The sequence below is a fragment of the Pogoniulus pusillus genome, chromosome 24 (genome assembly GCF_015220805.1).
Source record: "Pogoniulus pusillus isolate bPogPus1 chromosome 24, bPogPus1.pri, whole genome shotgun sequence".
Lineage (NCBI taxonomy): Eukaryota > Metazoa > Chordata > Aves > Piciformes > Lybiidae > Pogoniulus > Pogoniulus pusillus.
Window position 1 is genome coordinate 10,945,919 of NC_087287.1, and position 22,118 is coordinate 10,968,036.

The following is a 22,118-nucleotide window of genomic DNA, read 5'->3' on the forward strand; positions in this document are numbered from 1 at the left end:
CAGAGGTGGTGGAGTCACTGTGTCTGGAGGTGTTCAGAGAATGAATAGCTGCGGCACTCTGGGACATGGTCTGGTGGTCGTGGGGGTGTTGGGTAAAAGGTTTCATTTGATGATCTTAGAGGTCTTTTCTGACCTTAATGAGTCTATGACAGGCAAAATGATTCAATGCCAGTACACAAGTGTAGTTTCTATTCTTATGCAAACTGAGATGCTGGCGCAGACTGGGGGGTTCCAAGAAAAGTGTGGACATCCCACTTGGGGGCATGATTTAATGGCCACGGTGGTGTTAGGTTGATGGTTGGACTTGATGAACTTAGGTGTCTTTTCCAATCCAAACAGTTGTATGATTCTAAGAGGAGAACTCTTCCTGCAGGATGTGAGTGCAACATGCAGATTGAGCCTGGAGTAGTAATCACAGAATTATGGAACTGTTGAGGTTGAAAGAGACCTCTGAGATCACCAAGTCCAACTGCTGATCTTGAGCAAAAAAATTGTTCCTACTACACAACCTAAACCTTCCCTGGCACAATCTCAGGCCATTTCATCTCATTCTTTCACCTGATAGCAGGAAGAAGACACTGACTCCCATCCTACCACCTCTATCTCAGAAGATGAAGCACATCTCAAAGAAGGCACTGATTTAAACACAGGAGGGTTTTGCATGCTCTGCTCTACAGGTCAGTCACCAAAGGGAGCTCAAAGGCAGCACAAGTTAAACAGGCTGCTCCTGATGTGTGGGGCATGCACACAGGTGCTCATGGACACATATGTGTGAACATGCACATGTAGTTCACATGAACACAGTTCACTGCGTTCCCTACCTCCCAAAATCCTGATGGTTACCCTCTCAAGCTTTCTGACATGATTGCTATTTCTAACAAGCCATGAATGTTCGCAGCACTTTGCAGGCAAAGAACAACAGGCTACCTCCCTGAGCAGCTCACAAACCAAACTGGGACTTCGTGCAGTCAGAAATGACAACAAAGAGGAGCAAATTTGTCTGAGATCTGAAATGGGGTGGAAAAACACAGAGCCTTGGCATGATCACCCAGAATGCCAGGTTGGAAGGGACCTTGTAGGTCATCTGGTCCAACCTTTCTATCTAACAGTCTAGCGGAAACTGTCCAGTGTAGAGGAATCCATCACTTCCCTTGGGAGATGATTCCAATGTCATGGGGCAAAATGTTCTCCTGGAGTCCAGCTGGAATCTTCCCAGGAGTAGCCTCCACCTATTACCCCTGGTCTTTTCCATGGGACTCCTTGATAAAGGTAGTCACCATTTAGGTACAGTCCATGGTAAGAAGGTCTCCCTTAAGCCTTCCCTTCTCGAGGCTGAACAAAGTGATCTCTCCCAGCCTTTCTTTGTCTGGCGGCTCCTCCAGTCCTCTCAGTCATTCTCGTGGCCCTTCTCTGGCCACTTTCAACACCTTCCACATTTGTCTGCAATTTGAGTTCAGGTGCTTGTAACTCACCATATTACTTGCTTCCCCTGTTTCAAACCCTTTCCTTCCACTGCTCTCTCTCCTCACCAGCCCCCAGCAGCAGAGCTGTGTCAGAGCGAACCAGCGGCACAGCAAACTGATGTAATGCTCTAAATCCTGCCCATACACACACAGAGGAGTGCACAGATTAATATAACATTAGAAATGAGCTTAGGGAGGGACATATTTGTTGTATTGGTGGGTTTATTCTTGACGAATGAGGAAAGGAACACAACTGCTGGAAGGGGTTTTCTGCCATGCTTCCTCTCAGCAGGGTCTGAAGGCTCTTGGTGCTGCCTCTTTCTCCCCTGCTCCATTTCCTTGATCATAAATTAGGGATAAATCACAGAATTGTAGGGTTTGGAGGGGACCTCTGGAGATCATGTACAACCCCACCACCACTAAGGTAGAGTTACCTAGAAAAGGTCACACAGGAACATGACCAGGCAGGTTTGGAATCCCTCCAGAGACGGAGGCTCTAACTCCTCTCTGGGCAGTCTGCTCCAGGACTCCACCACCCTTAAATTAAAGAAGTTCCTCCTTACATTTGGATGGAATTTCTTATGTTCAAGTTTGTGCCCATTACCCCTTGTCCTGGGCACCACTGAAAAAAACACTGGTCCCCCCCTCAGTCTTCTCTTCTCCAGCCTAAAAAGCCCCAGTCCTCTCAGTCTTACCTCCTCAGAGAGATGCTCTTGTCACATAAGTATCATTGTAGCCCTTTGCTGTACCCTCTCCAGCGAGTCCTTGTCTCTCTTGAACTCGGTAGCCCAGAATCAGACCCAGCAATGCAGCTGTGGCCTCACCAGGGCAGAGCAGAAGGGGAGGAGAACCTCCCTTGACCTGCTTTCCTGAAACCTGCCAGGCGAATGCCCCTGTGCTGAGCTTGTTTTGGACGCTGCTCTGTGACGCACAGCCAAAACACACCTAAAGCAGACCAAGTATATCCTGGGACATTATAAAAGCACTTGCAAAGAGAAGACCTCCTGAACTTTCAGAAGCCAGTACAGGCATGTCCCAAATGCTAATGATCTTTTTTCCCCCCTTTGACTAAGAAGACAAAGTTTTCCATTCTTTACAGTCCCCTAGAAATCCCAGCTGAAGTCCCTGTCCCATCATGCCAGGCTCTGAAGTCAGGTCCCACCCTTCAGAGGTTTCTTATAAACAAGAAAGAGAAGGAAAAGAAATTATTACCCTCATTTGCAGACCAGACAAAAAAAAATTACTAGCTCTGTTTCTTCCTATCTATGTCTAGAGTGGTAAAGCTAAAAGAGCTTCCAGCTATGTCTCCTGGCTGCTTTTTAGCTTCCTATTAAGTCCAGATCCAGGCCAAACACACCCTGGCCTCTGTGGAGAGAAAACACGGGTGCACAGGGCTGGTGGGATCCAAGGCAAGCTCTAACCACACATTTGCTCTTAACACCAGCATGCAGGCTAGACACCGTGACAAAAACCAGCTCTACAGACACAAAATCACACCCATACCTCACCTGCAATCCAGTGCCTCCATTATAAGATTGGACTTTCCCCACCTGTATGTGGTTGGTGAGAGTGTAACAGCAAGCAAATCCCCCTGCAGCACCAAGAGATGGCTGCACCTCATTGCATCCTCTTCACCCAAGGCCAGCAAGAAGTGTGCTGCAGGTCAGATGCCAACACTTATGACCCTTTTCCAAGAAGGCCAATGGCATCCTGAGCTCCATCAAAGGCAGCATGACCAGCAGATCAGAGAGGTGATCCTTCCACTCTGCTCTGGTGAGACCTAACATGGAGTACTGAGGCTAGGAAGCCCTCAACACAAGGAGGACATGCAGCTGCTGGAGCAGGTCCAGAGGAGGCCACAAGGATGATCAGAGGGCTGGAGCACTCCTACAAAGGCAGACTGAGAGAGTTGGGGCTGTTCAGCCTGGAGAAGAAAAGGGTTTGGGGAGACCTGAGAGCTGCATTTTAATATCTGAAGAGGATCTACAGGAAGGCTGGGGAGGAACTATTTGTGAGGGCTTGTGGTGACAGGATGAGAGGCAATAGTTTGAAACTAGAGCAGAGTAGAGTTAGGTTGGACATCAGCAGGAAGTTCTTCAAAATGGGGGTGGTAGAACACTGGAACAGGTTGCCAAACATTTGAGGTCAAACTTTTTGGGGCCCTGAGCAACTTGATCTGTTTAGAGATGCGCCTGCTGACTGCAGGGATGTTGGACAATAGGTCCTTTGAGGATCCCTTCCAACATGATGTATTCTGTGATTCTCCACCTTCTAAACCTTTGATATGGTTGTGTCATCTGCTCTGGATATCAAACCCGCACAGCACTGCATCTCTGAGACCTGCATTGCATATCCCCACTTCACTGTTCCATGTCCAAGGAGTAACTGTGCTGTTCCTAGCAGGTTTTGCCACAAAGGACAAATCAGGGTTAAAACAAATGGCTGCATTTTGCTGCTGATCCACACCACCAAAGGACTTCAAGAGTGAGTAAGATGATTAGGAAGAATTTCTTTGCAGTGATGGTGGTGAGACACTGGAAAAAGATGCCCAGGGACATTGTGGATGCCCCTTTCTTGGAGGTGTTGAAAGCCAGGTTGGATGAGGCCTTGAGCAACCCGGTCCAATGGAAGGCATCCTTGCCCATGGTAGGGGAGCTGGAACTAGATGAGCTTTAATGTCCATTCCAACCCAAACCATTCTGTGATTCTATGATTCCATAACACCAGGCTTTACTCTCCACTGCCTTTTATGACAGACCCATTCAAAATGAGTGTTAAAATACTACTGAGATTCTAATAAGGATGTTTAAGGTTCTGCCTCCAAAAACTCCCATGAACAACAACATCTTGCATACCAGACAGGAGGTTATGCTGGGACAAGTGCAAAGGGCCACATCTGGCATGTAGGGTCATGTGACATGTGGAGGAGCCAAAGCTCTCTGCTGCATCTGGGGAACACACCACTCCAGCAAAGCCCTTCAAGCACTGGGTGCCACGTCCTGCAGCTCTACCTGCAGCGCTGTCACCCTGTGCTCCCCCATGCCATGTCATGCTTCTGGCACGCTGGGTTACAAGAGGGAAGCTGCAGCTCCACTCAGTGAGAACAGTGATGGCTTGCAAAGCTCATCCCAGCAGAGATGCTGGCAGGCACACACCTCCTAGATCACCATGTCACCTGGAGATCACAATCTCACCACTGCTGCTAAGCCACTGCCACTAATCCATGTCTCTCAGCACCACATTCACACAGCTTTTAAGCACCTCGAAGGATGGGGACTCCACCACCACTCTGGGCAGGCATTTCCAGTGCCTAAGAACCCTTTCTGGGAAGAATTTGTTCCCAATACCCAACCTGAACCTCCCTTGGCAAACCTGAGGTTGTTTCTTCTTGTCCTGTCACTTGTTGGACACGAGAAGAGACTGACCCCCACCCTGGCTCCAACTTCCTTTCAGGAAGTTGTACAGGGCAATGAGATCTCCCCTCAGCCTCCTCTTCTGAAGGCTAAATAACCCCAGTTCCTTAAGGTGTTTCTCAGGTGTGACTTGTGCTCAAGTTCCTTCACCAGCTTGGTTGCTCTTCTCTGGACATGTTCCAAAACTGAACTTGGTTCAGCATCTGCCTAAATTGGGACCCTCAAGAAAACCTGCTGTGCAATGCACAACTCAGAACCTGGCAGATGCTATTGGCTAATCCTAGCTGTTTTAAGCAATTTGCACATAGAATTTAGCTCATCTGTCTGCTTTAGAATTTCCTCAAGCACATCAGAGAAGTAGGTTACAAAGTGCTCTTTGTGTGTGTGTGTGTGTGTGTGTGACTGCAGCAGGATAGTCAAATTCTTCCAGTTTGGGTATGAAAACCATTCTGTGACCAAACAAGGGTATTTTTCACTTTTGCAAATCCTGGCAGCAGGACCCAGGATATTCTATCCAGGAACATATATGCTCACACCCATCTAGGCAGAAAGATGCCTTGCATAGGAAAGAGTTTCCATCTGGAAGCACAGTTACTAACCCCAGCAAACTATTTGCTGATAGCTCCTCCCAGTATTTGATCAGATATAGAAACATCAGCACACAGGATGCACACACCAAAGCAGGATAAAATATTGAAATTCATCTACAGCTTCATCACAGCATCCAGAACGACTTTTCAGTGGGACAAGCCTTGAGAGAGAGCCACACAGCAGTGTCCCTGTCCCCAGTGGCTGTGAAGGGGCTGAGCCAGGTTTTACCCAAGCACAAAGATCAAAACAGCAGAGGAAGAGAGTAAATCATGGAACAACAGAACTGTTGAGGTTGGATGAGACCTTTGAGATCATCAAGTCCAACTGCACACCTGGAGATCACAATACCACCAGTGCTGCTAAGCTACTGCCACTAAACCACATCCCTCAGCACCACATCCAAGCAGCTTTTAAACTTCTCCAGGGACGGCAACTCCACGAGCTCCCCAAGCAGCCTGTTCCAGTGCCCAAGAACCCTCGCCGTAAAGAAATTCCTCCTGATATCCAAACAGAACCTCCCGTGGCACAACTTGAGGCCCTTTCCTCTTGTCCTGACATTTGTTGCATGCTAGGAGAGCCCAACTCCCACCCCACTCCGACCTCCTTGCGGGGAGTTGTAGAGGGTGATCTCACCTCCCTCCCCCAGCCTCACCCGAGCACTCCCACTCACCAGCCACAAACTTCTCTTCTGCTTTTTCAGTCCTCTGTCCCCAAACACATCAAAGCATTAATGTCCTGGCAAAGAAGAAAGCGGAGGCATCAGCAAACCCTGAGGGACAGGGCTGTCCTCTGCAGCTGCACCCACTGGTTGCCACCTGGCCAATAGAATTAAGTAGAAACGCCCAATGGAATCTGAGGTTGTAACTTCACTTAGATGAGCTCAGCCAGCCCCTACACCCGTAAGTACTACAGCATGGCCTGGGAAGGTGTGCTGGGAGGATCTGGGTGGGCAAAGCAGCCAGCAGGTCAGGAACACATCCATGGGGATGTGACTGGTAATTCAGGTAGACCTAAGATACAGTGAGGGTCCTTGCAAAGACTTCAGAGGAGACATTGCTAGTTCTCCCGTAAAGGCAATGAGCGTGCATGCTCCTGACGTGCTGTCTGCTTTCTCAAGCATCACCCACAGTCATTGTTAACCCCTTCTTCACCGCGGTGAAGAACATCTGCCTGCAAGACTCAATAATGCCTTTTCCTCCCCACTCCCCATCTTCTGGAATGTCAGCAGCTCACTAGACTCCCAGGCACCACAGACACATACAGAAGCCCACTTAAAAGAAAGCAAAACCCACAAGATCTTACCGGTAGTCCTACTGCAGAAACGCTGGTGGAGGACAAGTCCAAGTGAAAGGAAGGATCTGGAGGGAAACTCTCCCACTGTCATGCAGCAAAGCCGATTGGAGGACAGTGTTGCTGGGCTATAGGAGTAAAGATGAAGCAAACTCCTTCCCAAAGGAATTCAGCTCCAAGGGTTTCTTCCCTTTCAGAACCATCCCTTGAGGGGAAAAAAAATAAATTAAAAAAAAAAAGTATGACCCCCTTCAGACCAATTCACTCCCACTTCGCCCTAGGCTGGCACTGCCCACGGTCGTGGGACCGTTCTCCAGTGGCAGTGAAGGGGCTCGGCTCTGCAGGGAAGGGGTTAAGCTGTGGCAGCACAGCCAGTAGGGAGCCGAGATGAAGACGTTAGTTCAAAGTGACAAAGCTAGTCCTCTGGAAAGAGAGGGAACAAATGGCACGGAACAGCGGCCATTAGGGTGCTGGGGTTACCGCCCGAAAGCAGCGGAGTCAAGGCAGAGCCCCAGACCTGCGGGAGGGAGCTTACCCCTGACTCCTCATTGCTCCGTCACCAGGGGTGAGGTGAGAACGGGAATGCTCCGCCGCCGCCGGAATCCGCTGACACACTGATCAACCCGAGAGGAGAAGCCAGCAGGAGAAAACGGGAGAGGAAAAAGGGGTGGAGGCAAGTCTGACATGTTTGTACAGTGCCTGCTTCACCCAAGCTGCCGAGTTTGATTTCAGGGTGTGGTAGCAGATGGGACACAGAAGCGTTCGGCGGCGAGGAGAAGCCTCAGATTCTTCTATGGAAAACGAGAGACGCTGACAGCAGAGCCACCCGGGATCCTCTTGTCTTCTCCTCACGATCTTATTTTGAAGTCCCTAGGGAGGATGAGAGACAGAAAGAGATCAGTCACTCCTGGGACACTCAGTTTTGCTGGGTCTTCAGTAAGAACCTTGGAGAGGTGGCAGAATTGCCTGATCATCAAGTCCAACCGTAACTCGACATCTCCCTGTGCACAGATGTTAGACCATAGACTCATAGAATCAACCAGGTTGGAAGAGACCTTCAAGATCATCCAGTCCACCCTATCACCCAGCCCTGTTCAATGTGCCAATGTGCCCAAGTTCCTCATCAGATCGTCTCCCATTCTCTTTTTACTTCCCCTCCCACCCCCAGTTCACTGCTGACTTATTAAAGCTCCAAGTTGCTGGTTAGCTCTTCTCTCCCTGCTCCACAGCCTCGGGGCATGGAGCTGCTGCAGCTTCTAACCAATCCTGACATCTCCACCTGCATCACCTGGCTGCAAAATTCAAGACCTGCTACCGATTCCTTCTCATTCCGGGCAGGAAAGCTTTGATTCCTTGCTCTGTGTGGCTGGCTAGAGAAACATTCCCAAAGGGATTTGCATTACAGACGAGCAGCATGTGACCTGGTGCTGTGGCTGGGCAGGAGGCAGGGCTGCAAGGCCTGAAGTCAGGTTGTCACCCTGGAATCCTGTTGTACTGCCTGTGCCATGCCTTGGGGTTTACTAACTACTGAAAACAGAGATTACTGCAAGTGACTTGTGTTCAGCAGGACACCAGCTCCACCAGTAGTGCTGGTGGGTGGGCAGGGGTGGAAAGGTGGCATCATAAGAGGACAATCTGGGGACTGCAAGCTGGGAGAGGTGAAAGTTCATGTCAACAAACCCATCAGCTGCTCTTTCTTCACTGCGGGTGGAGTGGGTTCTTAAGAATTGCAGAATCATGGAATTGAGAAGGCCTCTAACATCATGGAGTCCAACCATCAACCCAACACCACCATGGCCATTAAACCATGTCCCACAGTGCCATGTCCACAGATATCTTGAACACCTCCAGAGATGGTGACTAGACCACCTCCCTGGGCAATCTACTTCAATGCCTGAACTTTTTTGCGTCTCCAAACCACTACCAGTGCTGGATTAGCCCTAAGGTACTTGCAGGCCCAAAGCACAGAGACAGAAACTTTAAAAAGCCTACCTCCATGTCTTTTTATGTTGTTTTTGTTGATCTGCCTTTAAAATAAATAAAGGACATGCTGCAACCATTAGGCTGTCATCATTTCTGCCAGGAGTTGCTTGTCCAGCAGTGGTGGACCAGTCCAGTGTCCCCACATTCCCATTTTCTTTCCAACCTACTCATCCTACCTCACTAGCCTGCAGTATCATAGAATCATAAAACAATAGAATGGCTTAGGTTGGAAGAGACCTTAGAGATCATCTGCTTTAACCTCCCTGCCCTAGGCACAGACACCTCTTGACTAGACTTGGTTGCTCAAGACCTCATCCAACCTGGCCTTGAACACCTCCAGGGAGGGAGCATCCACAACCACTCTGGGCAGCCTATTTCAGAGTCTCACCACCCTTGTACTGAAAAGATCCAGTTTAAACGTAGTCTCACTCAGCTTAAAACCATCCTTCTTTATCCTGTTGCTGGACATCTTTATGAAAAGTCCCTCTCCAGCCTTCCTGCAGGTTCCTCCCAGACACTGGAAGGTAGGTTCCCTTCAGCTATCTTTGTACAACAACCAGAGTCACAGATCTAGCAGGAACGTGCAAGATCTACAGAAATGTGGAGGAGGAACAGAACTGAGGTTCATCTAGAGAACATAAAGGAAACCCTGGCACTGCAGCTGATGATCTGAGGTTCCTAATCCTTACCTCCAGACCTGCTAGCTGAGCTGTGGAACGCTGCTTCCTGAAAGTGCAGTCACCACTTCTACATGACACTGCAGGTCCTTGCCTGCCAGAGCCTGCCAAAGAGACTGAGGATTCCTGCCTCTAGCCTCCCAGCAGCGTCCCTGGGGTATAGGAAATGAAGCTAGCCAGGTTCCTTTCTGTCTGGGGATCAGCCTTGCCTCCTCCCACAGGGCAGGCCCCATGCACAGATGCAATCAAAACAGGGAAAGTTCATGTTAATAGCAGCAAATAAGCTAAAATCAAGAAAAGAGAACAGTCTTTTCCAGAAGACTGGAATTTGCAAAGTGGAACTTGCAAGTCACTCCAAGAAGGACATGGAATTGCTGGAGAGTGTCCAGATAAGTGCAACAAACGTGGTAAAGGTTCTGGGGAACAGGTCTGAAGAGGAGCAGCTGAGGGAATTGGGATTGCTTAGTCTGAAGAAGAGGCTGAGGGAAGACCTTATTGCTGCCTAGAACTTCCTGAAAGGAGGTTGGAATGAGGTGGAGATCAGCCTCTTGTCCCCAGTATCAGGTGATACAACGAGAGGAAATGGCCTGAAATTGTGCCAGGGGAGGTTTAGGTTGGATATTAGGAATAATTTCTTTCCTGCAAGAATGGTCAGGTATTGGAACAGGCTGCCCAGGGAGGAGGCAGAGTCACCATCCCTGGAGGTGTTCAAGAAACATGTGGACATGGCACCTGCGGACATGGTTTAATGGCCACGATGGTGTTGAGTTGACCTGCTGGACTCCACGTTCTTAGAGGTCTTTTCCAACCCAAACAATTCTACAAGCCTATGATTGTAAGGAAGGAGCGTGGTGGAGGATCAGAGGGAACGTGACAGTGAGTGCAACCTGTCATTGTCATCTGTTGCATCTCTGCTTTGCTGATGGGCCAGTCAGTGAGGAGTCATCTGCACAATGACAGCTGCGGGAGCCTCACAAAGAAATGTCATTTATATTCTACAAGGAGTCACCCAGGCTTGGTAGTGGCTTCGGATTTGCATGCCTATTCCATTTCCAGGCTTGCAGGCTAAGGCAGTCTCTAGAACTGGGCACAGGTTCTTTACAAATGAGGAGCCTGGCGTGACTTGTCAAGACACAAGTGCAGATGAAGCTGAGGCAAGCTTTGAGCCAGTGTGAATCTCAGCTGCCTGCAGCCTTAATGAGAAATTAGGACCCTTTCCAGTCTCTATTCACAAGTTTGATCCCTGCAGTCCTACACACTTTGAAGAAAAATTTTCCCAGGAAAAGTGATGCATCTCTAATTTCCCCCCTTAGCAGTTGTCCCTTGATTAAACGTCTCCCTGCTCCTTCCCTGCCCACTGCTCCCTTCCTACCTGGGGAATTGCACAAGAGGGGAATAAAAATAATGATGCTCACTCATTTATCCAAACACAGACACACCTCCCACTCCTCCCACGGCTGCTGTGCTCTCTGTGCTCAGTCAGGTCCTGCCTCTCCTGGCCATGGCCAGCTCTGGAAGCAGTAAGGGCTGCTGGGCACGTTGATGAAATGCTTGCATGGCAGGCTGCCTGCTTTATCTACACAAAGGCCAGTCCCTACTCCAAGTCCCCTCCCCAGACGCAAAGTCTAGCAAATTTCAGATCAAAAGTGCTGATCTGGCTTCTTTTCTCACCCTGCCCATCCACATCACTGCAGCAGGGGAGCACCAGCACCTCGGGTCCTGCTCTGATGCTGCAACAGAATCATAGAATTGTTCAGACTGGAAAAGACCTCAAACATCATTAAGTCCAACCATTAACCTAACACCATCACTCAACCATGTCCCCAAGTGCCATGTCCACACTGTCACCTCCAGGGTGACTCCACCACTTCCCTAGGCAGCCCGTTCCAATGCCTGAGCACTATTTCAGTAAAGAAATTGTTCCTAATATCCAATCTAGGTTCCATTCAAGCCCATTTCATCCCTCCTGAAGCAGTACCTGGTGAGAGAGAGAGAGAAAACCAAAACAAAACCAAAAAACCACCCCACTTTTCAAGGTTTTACTGTGCCAGCAGGCAAGGCTGGGCACTTCTAACCTTGGACAAAAGCATTAGAGGCCCCAAGACCAGCTCTACCACATGTGATGTCTTCCTGCTATCTCAGCCTGGAGAAACCTGGCCACTTGTTTGGAGCTCGAGGGAACTGGGCAATCTGTTAAGAAAACATTATCCTGCTTCAGCAGAGCTCCCAGGAGAAGACTAACACCAAAGCATCAGGAAGAGGTTCCCCAGGGAGGCTGCGGATGTCCCCTCCCTCACGGTGTTCAAGGACAGGTTGGATGGAGCCTTGAGCAATCAGGCCTAGTGGAAGCTATCCCTGCCCATGGCAGGGGGCCTGTAACTCGATGGTCTTTAAGGTTCCTTCCAACCCAAACCATTCTGTGATTATTCTATGCTCAGGAAAGCCCAAGAAAGGACTGAGGAGACTGCACCCGTGGAGCTAAGCTATGGCTCAGAACCAGAACTTCTAGCAAGGCTCCTCTGAGCTCTAGGATTTTCTAGGTGGCTCCAACATATTTCATCAAAGAAGAGTGGTCTCTCTTCTCTTTCATGGCTCTTGAAATCGAGAGCAAACGGGGTAGGGAAGTGAAAAACCAGACCAACAGTAGGGACAAAGCGGTCACTAGGAGAAAGGGTGTGCTGGAAATTCACAAAGCATCAGCACCAACTGGTGGGAGGAAGCACTAGAGATAGGAATCAAGTCTGTAAGTCTGGTAATCAAAACTGACATTAGCCAGGGCTGCAGATAAGGAGGCAGCAATCCAGAGGCAGTTTCACTCTAAATAAGTGCTTACAGCTCAGCTACCTTCCCCCAAGGCTACTGCAGCCAGAAAACGTCAGGAGAGCACTCTTTGGATTGCTGGCTCCAACATTAGGGTTCGCCTCCTGCTTACTATGCATTGCTGACTTGATGGAGGTGGTGTCCTCAAGATCCCAGCATGACAAAGCCTCATCTGCATCGCCACCTCAGGAGCTCACTCAGCTGCCTCTGTCTCCAAGGTTGAGAGCTGTCCTGGAGTCCTGAATACCCCCAAATTCCTCTCCCTCTGCGGTGGTTTGAGTGGGGGAGGAAAAGGCGGGAAAAGACCTGTCCCACCCCCGCTGCCTGCGGGCCTGAGGGGGCAGCAAGGGCCCTTCGGGCGCGAGGGGTGCCCGCGCAGTGCCCGCGCTGCGGATCGGCTGTGCCCTTCCCGCCCCGGCAGTGGGGACTCGGCTCTGCGTCTAGGAAGGGCATAACTCTTGGGGGACTTCCCGCCCTGGGGTGCCCGCCTTAGAGTTCTCCCCCGGCCTGGGTAGATTCTGCAAGAAGGAGGCCCCTGGCGCTCCGAAGGACAAGCTCCCGAGGGACAGGGCGGTCTCTGCTCTGGAGGCTTCCACCATTACCACCCTTTGTGCAGCTTGATAGTCCTTAAGGATCTCTGGAGGGCCTCTGAAAGAGAGCGAGGGGACGAGCGTCTGGAGCGCCCTTCCTTTCAGCCGGCCCGACTCACCTGTGAGCAAACACGAACGGCTCAGCCTGATGAGTAGGCGAGGATGCTGGATTTAACAGCCTTTTCCAACTCCTCACTTCCAAAGCAGTCAAACTACCTGTGGTATCCTTGTAGATCTTCTCAATCTGACCGAATCTGCTAATTAAAACTGAGTTGATTTCTGTATACCATTTTGGGGGCAGGTTTTTGGGGAAAATAACAGAACTCTATTTTTCTATAAATTCCTGACTTGGCCACATGAATTCCCTACCTCCACAACAACAGCCTCATCCAGTTTCCTTTTTGCCCAATTCAGAACAAACAAAGCCCAACAAATGCCCCAGAGATGAAGAAGTGGAAGTTGGTTTAGTGAGACATTGGAGCAGGCTGCTCATGAAGGTAGTGGGGTCACTGTCGCTGGAGGTGTTCCAGAGCATTTGGGGACATGGTTTAATGGAAATAGTGGTGCTGAGCTGAAGGTTGGACTCAATGACCTTAGAGATATTTTCCAACTCAAACAACTCTATGATTCTGCAAGTTCATCACCTCTGCCACATGCTGGCAGATCGGGACACATCCAGGTGCTCAAACCTGGCTGGGTGATGTGGTGAAGTCCCTTCCACCAAATACAGCAAATTCTGAGTGACATGAAAGGAGAAGATTTGTACTGCTTCAAGCTTTCTTCAGCCCTAGGGCAAAACAACAGCCAGGCCCTCCTGGGCCAGACACCTCCAATGGTGGACCAAAGCTTAGCTGTGGAGCAGGAGGTCTTGCCAGGCTGAGAGCACTTGGCTGCTGCAGTGAGAGCCGAGAACACAGCAAAGCAAGAGAGCAGGTTAAGCCTCAAGAGAGAAGAAATCAGCAGGGTCTTTTGAGAATCTGAACTCCCGCTCTGAGGAGATGTTGAAACTGAAGCTCAAGATCACCTGGATGCAGCACATACTGTTTTGCTGCTGGTGAAATTCCTGTGGCTTGGTAGACATTCCCTGCAGATAATATCAAGACAGCTTGGCTCCCAGCCATCTCACACCTCTTCCAGATCTTCTGCTTTCAGAAACTCAGAGCCATGTTAGGTTCTACCAGAGATAATGCCATGTTCCACCAGACAAGTTGGTGCCATCTTCTCCAAAACTTCTATTTGCCGCTTCTCACTAAGAAAATCAGTATGATCAGTCTGCTATGGCCACATCTCAGCAGCTCAGGGTAGATCATCTCTGCCATAGACTCACCACATCACCTTTCATTTTGCAGGCTATTAACATGGCTGTGACAATGCTTGACCCCTATAGAATAGAGGAGGTTTTCATCTGCTGGTGTTCTCAGGCCTGCTGAGATCCTTAAAGATGCTATAGACAAGCAGAATGAAATCCTTGTCTGGCAGAGGAGAGACAGGCTCTACAGCTTCTGCTCCAAATAACTAGGTCAGTCAGCAGAAGTATTAACCAGAACTCAGTTTCTGGTGGCTAAAATAGTGGCAGCAGCAACCTAATGCCATTTGCTGCCATTAGTGACTCTCTACCTCTGGGTACGTTCAAACCCAACTCTCAGGAGCCTGGACTAATTTGAGAGCTGGAGCCAATGGCTTTGACAATCCAGCCACGTGGCTCTGAGCAGTGCAGGAGGCTCCCAGTACACTTCTGGCATGGTGGAGGTAGGGAACTGCCCTCACAGACTACAAGTGTCATAGAATCATTTGGATTGGAAAAGACCCAACAGCACCATGGCCACTAAAGCATGTCCCCAGGTGCCATATCCACATGTGTCTTGAACACCTCCAGGGACAATGACTCCACCACCATATTGCCTGATCACTCTGTCAGAAAAGAAATTGTTCCTAATCTCCAACCTAAACCTCCTGGCACAATTTCAGGCCATTTCAGGAAAAATGGATTTAAGCTGGAACACAGAAAATTCCATCTCAATATGAGGAGAAACTTCTTTACAGTAAGAGTGATGGAGCACTGGAGCAGGCTGCCCAGAGAGGCTGTGGAGTCTCCTTCTCTGGAGACAATCTAAACCCACCTGGATGCATTTCTGTGTGGCCTGTCCTACATGATCCTGCTTTGTCAGGTGGGGCTGGACTAGATGATCTCTACAGGTCCCTTCCAACCCCTCACATTCTGTGATGCTATGATTTTTGCTGCATTTATGGACTCTCTTGGCCAGGGCCCAAAGTACTCATCAGAAAGTGTAATACACTGCTTAATTCTTCCAGAAGCCAATCATAAGGCTACTGTGAATGTTAATGAGTACTGAATCAAGACCCAGATGGTTTTTCAAGCCAAATTATCTTGATCTTGGTTATTTTAAGCTTTATGTAGTGCCTTCTGGCCACTACACATATTAACCTCTCTCTTCCTGGCCCAGATTAAGAGGAGGCTTTCATACTTACCCTCCCCATCTAAACACAGCTCTTCAACTCCACTGTAAAAGGCACTTCAGCTTCTGCTATGCCGTGGCCTGGCCAGGCTGGAGAGTTGTGGGGAGAGGAACCTCGTGAATTGCAACAAGGGTAAGTGTAGAGCCCTGAACCTGGCAAGGTGCACCTTCCCTGCAGCAGTACAGGTGAGAGGTGAGCTGCTGGGAAGCAGCTTCAAGGAGAAGGACCTGGGAGTCCTTTCCAACCCAAGCCATTCTGTGATTCTGTGACTGCCAAGTGAAGCACCAATGGTGGGTTCAGTAAGGGAGACAGCTCTACTTTCTGAAACATCCTGAGAGCCTTAAGGAGGTCGTGCTCTTGCAGGTTTCAGTTCCTTTTGACTTGAACCATGTCTGAACTTGGTAGCAGTGAGGAATCATCCCATCCCGTTACAATTCCTCTGAGCCATGGCACACAGGCCCCTTTCATTATTACATGAGGGTAATTTTCTCTCCAGTGTTCCCCTGAGAGGAATTACTCATGTCCTGCTATTATTTATTTTACTATGAAGAGCTTGTGCTTTAGCAGTAGTTTTAATTAAATACCAATCCTCCTTCTCAATTAAGATCACCTTTATCTACTTGCCATTCTCCAGCAGCACCCCTTGCTTCCTTCTGTTTATCCCTCTCTCCTGCTACAGCTCTCTCAGGAGCTGACAAAAGCCCCATCTCCCATCAAAAGCTCCATCTGGACCTGTTGGAGCAGGGTCAGAGTAGTCTACAGCAATGATGGGAGGGGTGGAACCCTTCTGCTGTGAGGGCAGGCTGAGAGAGTTGGGGTTGTTCAGCGTGGAGAAGAGAAGGCTTCCCATGAGACCTGGTGGCCTTTTGGTTCTTAAAGGGGCCAAGAAGAAAGCTGGGGGCAGATTTTTGAGCAGGGCCCGTTGTTACAAGACAAGGAGTGATGGTCTGGAATTAAAAGAGGAAGAATAAGACTGGAGAGAAAGAAGGATTTTTTTTCCACCGAGGGTGATGAGGCCCTGGCCCAGGTTGCCCAGAGGGGTGGGAGCTGCCCCTCCCCCCAGAACCATTGCAGGTCAGGTTGTTTGGGGCTCTGAGCAACCTGCTGTAGTTGCAGACACCCCTGCTGATTGCAGAGGAATTGGACTAGAAAACCCTTAAAAGTCCCCTCCAAACGAAAGGATTCTAGATTGGGTCTGTCTTCTCCAAATACACCACTGGAAGTTGCCAAGGCAGATTTTCTTCAGGAGTTTAAAATTCATTGTGTCCACACACCAAGCAAACACCTCTTCAAAGTCTCTGCTGCCCCTGGATAACGAATCAGTTCGTGCTGGATTATGGACTTCAGTACAGACAATTCTTGGAAGCTGCCCTAGGTATGTTTTAAGAGCTATTCATTCATGTCCCCCAAGTGTCAGAGGCAGAACTGATGACTCCTGACTGTGAAGCTGGCTGGAATATCCTCATATCAACTCTTCCTACAAAGTGGACTCAAACTGCAGCAACATCATCCAACAGCATGGCCTGCTCCAGCCCCAGGCACAGCCAACTGCCAAGACAGCAGAGGGTTATGCAGTGTCTGCTGGCATCAAACATGCTACTGGCCACCAAACCTTGCCTAGATCCTGGGCACAAATCATCTTCTGCAGGCAGCCTCACCAAACACTCTGTGGTCTTCACAGAGCACAACTTCCTCTGCAGAGACCACTCTGGTCCTCACCTCACATAGAGGAGGGAAGGCAACAAGTCAGAGAGTATTTGGATTTCAATTCTTGCAGCCCTGACAAGGCTTCTTTCCTCCTTTTCAGCTCTAGGTGCAAAAGCTTACTAATAACAAAAACATTTCTTTGCTAGAAGAGAGCTCAGGCATTGGAACAAGCTGCCCAGATTGGTGCTGGAGTCACCATGCCTGAAAGTGTTCAAGAAATGTGTGGATGTGGTGCTTCAGGATATCGTTTAGTGGTCATGGTAGCTGGGTTATGGTTGGACGTGATGTTCTGAAAGATCTTTTCCAACCTGCATGATTCTGTGATCACTTGCTCCCCTCAATATATTTTGCTGAAAAGCCCATTTTACTCCTTTTCCCAGAGCAAAGTGGAGCTGCACCCAAGTATCAGAGCAACTGGGATTCAAAGAGCAACCACAGAGTCGTGCCTTCCCTCCCTCCTGCACTTCCCGGCTCAGCAAGTGCTTTCCATGATGGTTCCAACACCTCTTTGACATTTGTGCTCTGCTGCACTTCCATCAAGGACTATAACTTACACACCAGAACCTAAGCATGCAGCCCTCAGCCTGGAGGCTTCCCATCTAGAAGGAGTTTCAGGGTTTGGTGTATCCCTGGGAAGAGAGGATGCAGGTGCTAGGAGATTTTTGAGACCTTACTCCCCAGTTTTCTCCAGAGCCATCTCTACATCCATGGTAGTTTTTGCCTACTTTAGGGCTTTTCAACCAAGTTGCTGCAGCTGGAACAAGAAGCTCTCTACTACTCTCTGGCCTCTCCACAAATAATTTTCAACAGTGATAAACTGGTTGTTCAGGTGCAATTCAAATAGATGCTTTCAAAAAGAAATATCTTATCCCCTTGCTCTTGTTTCCATAACATTTCTTCAAACCAAGCCTATTAAAAAACCTTCAAGTTCCCAAGGCAGGGACCTGTCTTCGTTTTGCCGCCTGTGAAACAACAAATACTTTATCAAGGTTCTGAAGCACTAAACTAAATTAATAAGCCATAAGCTTATGTCTATTTACTAAATTGTGTTTCCATTCACTCGCTGTTTCTACAACACCCAGCATGCTATTTAAGGACAGTTTAGAAGCAGGGCACACAACATTTATTCACCACTTGAACACAGCCAGGCAAAAGGCAGGGTTAAAAGCATTCCCCTCCTCTTTTTAATGGCTTCAGACCTCGGAAAATTAGTTCTTAGTGGCTGATTGGAATTTCCAGCCTAAAAATGGGAGTGCCAGAGACCTCAGAGATTTATCTCATTTTTACAGCTTGGGAAATTAAACCCCGTTCTAAAAGTCATCTCGGTTTTAGTGTTGAGAATGCTGGACCCTGTTGCCCCATCTACCTCCCGCAGCAGCAGCCTTACCTTGAGGGGGGAGGGAAATCTCAGAGAAATACTTCTGGAGTGAATTCAGCCTCTTCTTCCTCCTGACTGCAGGTTGCTGCTTGTCTTAAACACGGGAAACATCCCTTGCTTCAGGCAAAAAATTCTCAATTCCGTCTGCAGGCTTCTTCAGAAAGATCCTGGTTCAGTCAGCAAACAGCCTCAGCTCACCAGCACTGCCCCAGAGCCTGTGGGGGAGCACAGCAGTGCCACACCCCCACACACACTCCTGGCCGGCAGCAGAGGCTTTGGGAGAATCCACTGAAAGCAAAAGATCCCTACAGTTGGAGCAGCCCACGACGATAAATTCCATCAAACCCCTGCAGTTAAACCTGAGGAGAGCTCACTGGAGACACTTAGCCCTCTCAAGATCCTGTGATGCAGTGAATAGAGGTTTTCTGGGACCTTTCTTTTTCTGGTGGGCTGATGCTGTGAGCTCAGCAAAGAGGATGGGACTGTGCCTTGAGTGACATTTAGCACGATAGACAAGAGCAAAATGCTCATCGAGATTCTGGTGTGTAGACAATGCCTGCGTATCCTCTCTGCTGAGCTTTGAAAGCACAGGATGGCCGACTTAGACTTCACTGCGCGGTGGGGAAGGAGTTAACAGACAGCACAAAGCCTCACACCTGGAGACGGTGATTAAAGCCTCCTGTGCCCTGTAGAGGTGCAAACTGCAGACCCGGAGCAGCGAGCACAGCGCTCCCCCATCACTCAGGCAAACCCAAGTCTTCCTTCGCAAGCTGCTTAAGTGTTGCCACGGCCCTTGCTGGATGGCAGAGCTCTGTGGGGCTGCGCTGATCTTGCACAACTTGCCTGCTCTTATGTCATGCAACTGCAAAAACTGCAAAGTACAAAAATCAAGTGGAGGCTTCCGCGGGCTGGATCTCAGCAGCAGATCTCATGGCACCTTGCGGAAGGAAGGAGGTGAATTGCTCTAAGGCTTTCGACTTCACAGGGATGTAAATTGGGGCAGATTGCTGAAGCTGATTGAAGCAGCGACAGTTTACACTGGTTAAAGACTCTGCAGATGTAGCCATTCTGCTCCTGTTCCTTCAGTCCCAAGTGAAACCCAGCAAAATCCAATTCTCTAATCAAGGCAGCAAGTGAAATCGCTTCCCCTCACTGCAGCTGGGTTGGAAATCAAGTCAAAACCAGCAGGGCTGCCAGTGAGGCAGTCGGGTATTTTCCATAGGTAGCCTGCTAAAGCAGCCAGTTATTTACAGCTTCCTGGCATCTCAGTTACTTCAGCATTTCCTGGATAACATTCAGAAGGGAGAAGCACTTTTTCTTTTAAAGATAAAGGTGTGGTATCCAAGAGACAATTCATTGTTCTACCTTGAGAAAGCAAGAAAAGCAGAGCTGGCTTTGATTTCCTCACCTGGATCACCACAAGCACATTTTTTTGTGAACATTAGGTAACATAAAAACCCTGCTGCTAATTCTTTCTCATCAGGGCCTGGGGAAAAATACAAGCTGTTGGGTGAACGCTAAAAAACAAACAGTAAAGATGGGAGGGGGAGAGAGCAAATAACTCCAGAGTGAGTCAGTCATGCTCCTCCTGCTTAGTCACCTGGAGTGCTTCTCTCCAGACACACAGGAGATGGAGAGTAAGATTCCTGCCTGCCTTCCGCCCACCTCCTCCTCCTCTACCTCCTCCTAACAAGGACTTCAGCAGAAGAGATGGGGAAACAGTCGATGCAGGTGCCAGCTTTCCAGAGGACTAGAGCTGACAGGAGCCCCTTGGCTCATGTTTCCCACCCCCTCCTGTCACCCATTGGCACTATTTCTCAATTAAATCATCTGGAATCAACCTGTTCATTTGCTAACTGAAGTTTTTCTGCTAGTGCCCTGCAGTTTGGACATGGTAGGGAGTTGCCATGGAGAAGAGGGTGATGTCATTGACACAAAAAGCTCTGGATTTACAAATACGACAGGAACAGAGCTATTTATAAAGAGCTGCTTTTCTCCCCCCGACTTTTTGCTGAGGTGGGTGGAGGCAAAGGCAGCACTTTCATTCTTGACATTTCTGTCAACAAGTCTCAGAAAAAGAATTTTCCTGTTAGAAGATATTCTGAGCCTGTGAAATTACTGAATGCTGCCAGCTCTTGGACTTTCATTCATTAGAGCTGGACTGAGCTTTCCCAGCTCACAGCAATTTTTGAGGTCATGTTTGGGTATTAACTTCTGTCCTGAAGAATCTGCTGAAACACAGCCACTCCTGAGGGAAAGGCAAGAGCAGGCCACAAAGAGAGGGGACAGTCACACATGAGTACTGCTGTGTACTGCTTGCTTATCACTTAATGAGTGTGGCTTCTTTGGAGCACCAGGGGACTCTTTCTGCAGGAACTATGCAGGTGGGAGAGAACTCTAAGGTGGGCAGTCCCCCACTATTTATACCCTTCCTAGACAAAGAGCCAAATTACCACAGCCAGTCCCCAGCCCACTTCCAGCACAGGCACCCCTTTGCTCCCCCCCTTCACACCTGCAGGGCTAGGGGGGAAAACAGCTTTTTTCACACCTTCTCCTCTCCCATTCAAACCCCAGAGGGAGAGGAATGTTGGGGTATACTGGGCTCCAGGACAGGGACTCACCACCAATTCTGGAGACTAGTGTCAAATACCTCAGAATAAGAACACTAAAGATAGCACTGGAAAAATCACTAGTGCACAGCAGCACCTCAGAAGTTACAGTTTAGCCTAAAGCCATTGTTGGAATATTTATTATTTGGGAAATCAGCAGCAGCAGAGAGGAATGATTTAGAATTATTTGCTGATGCACATGCAGGTGTAATTTGTCTCCTTTTCAAGGTAGTCATAAATCTCATGAACCGAAAAAGAAACAGTTGGACCTGATTTAGAGCAGGTTTGGTAGAACTGAAGCAGAGTTCATGCATGGAGTCCATAATTGAGCAGATCACTCACAATGACACAAAATGTGGTGAGGTTCTTCCTTAAAAATGTGGATTTTTTTTCCTCCTTGAATTTTCTCAGTTTTAGACAAATAGCTCACCAAAGCCAATTTAAAAGTTCTTTTAAGAAGAGACAATACATCAGCTTCTAAAAGAGAAATAATAAATTATCAAACTACTGCTAAACAACTCTTGTTCTCCTATCTAAGATCTCACTCACACTGCAGTAAGTGAAGAGAAACTTATTTCCAAATTGGTAGCAAGATGGTAGGAAGTGGAATCATTCCATTCATCATAACAGCTCAAATTCACCCCAACATTGATTCAGCTCATACCAGGTATTCAGAGAATCCAGAAAGCAGTTTCCTGACAAGAAGCAGACCCTTAAGACCATCAAGTCCAATCCTTCTGTCTGCTAAGTCTGGGGCTAAACCGTGTCCCTCAGCAACACATTCCTGCCCCTTTGAAAGGCCTCCAGGGGATTCAACCATCTGAGAAGCCTGTTTCAGTGTGAGAACACTTCCAGTGAAGAAGTTTCTTCTGATCTCCAATCCTAAACCACCCTGGTGCAAGTAAAATCATCCAAGTTTTGTTTTAGTGTCCAGGAAGTTCTGGGTGGTTACAAAAGCCTCTCACTTAGTGGTAGCTTTCATATCAGTTGGACTTGGTGAGCCTAAGGATCTTTTCCAACTTGACTGTTTCTGCGATTCTGTATGTGGCAGTCACATAACAATCCCAGTCAGGCAGCAGCACTCCAACGTGGACACTAAATGAAGTATCTGAGAAAGAG

The 22,118-nt window shown here is 48.6% G+C and overlaps 1 protein-coding gene across 2 annotated transcripts in view; it reads right to left on the reverse strand.

The window, feature by feature from the left end:
* PAK6 (p21 (RAC1) activated kinase 6) overlaps positions 1 to 18,857 on the reverse strand; it is a 42,864-nt gene extending 24,007 nt beyond the window's left edge. The window contains exons 1-3 of one of the 2 annotated variants that reach the window (XM_064163571.1): positions 18,400 to 18,857; positions 7,293 to 7,627; positions 6,770 to 6,962 (exon numbers count right to left, since the gene is read on the reverse strand). In XM_064163571.1, the coding sequence (XP_064019641.1) occupies positions 6,770 to 6,851 (82 nt within the window). In that variant the 5' untranslated portion in view covers positions 6,852 to 6,962; positions 7,293 to 7,627; positions 18,400 to 18,857. Of the gene's footprint in view, positions 1 to 6,137; positions 6,203 to 6,769; positions 6,963 to 7,292; positions 7,628 to 18,399 lie in introns of those variants that run through there. The other variant, XM_064163572.1, reaches the window with a different exon arrangement.
* Positions 18,858 to 22,118: the final 3,261 nt, after the last annotated feature.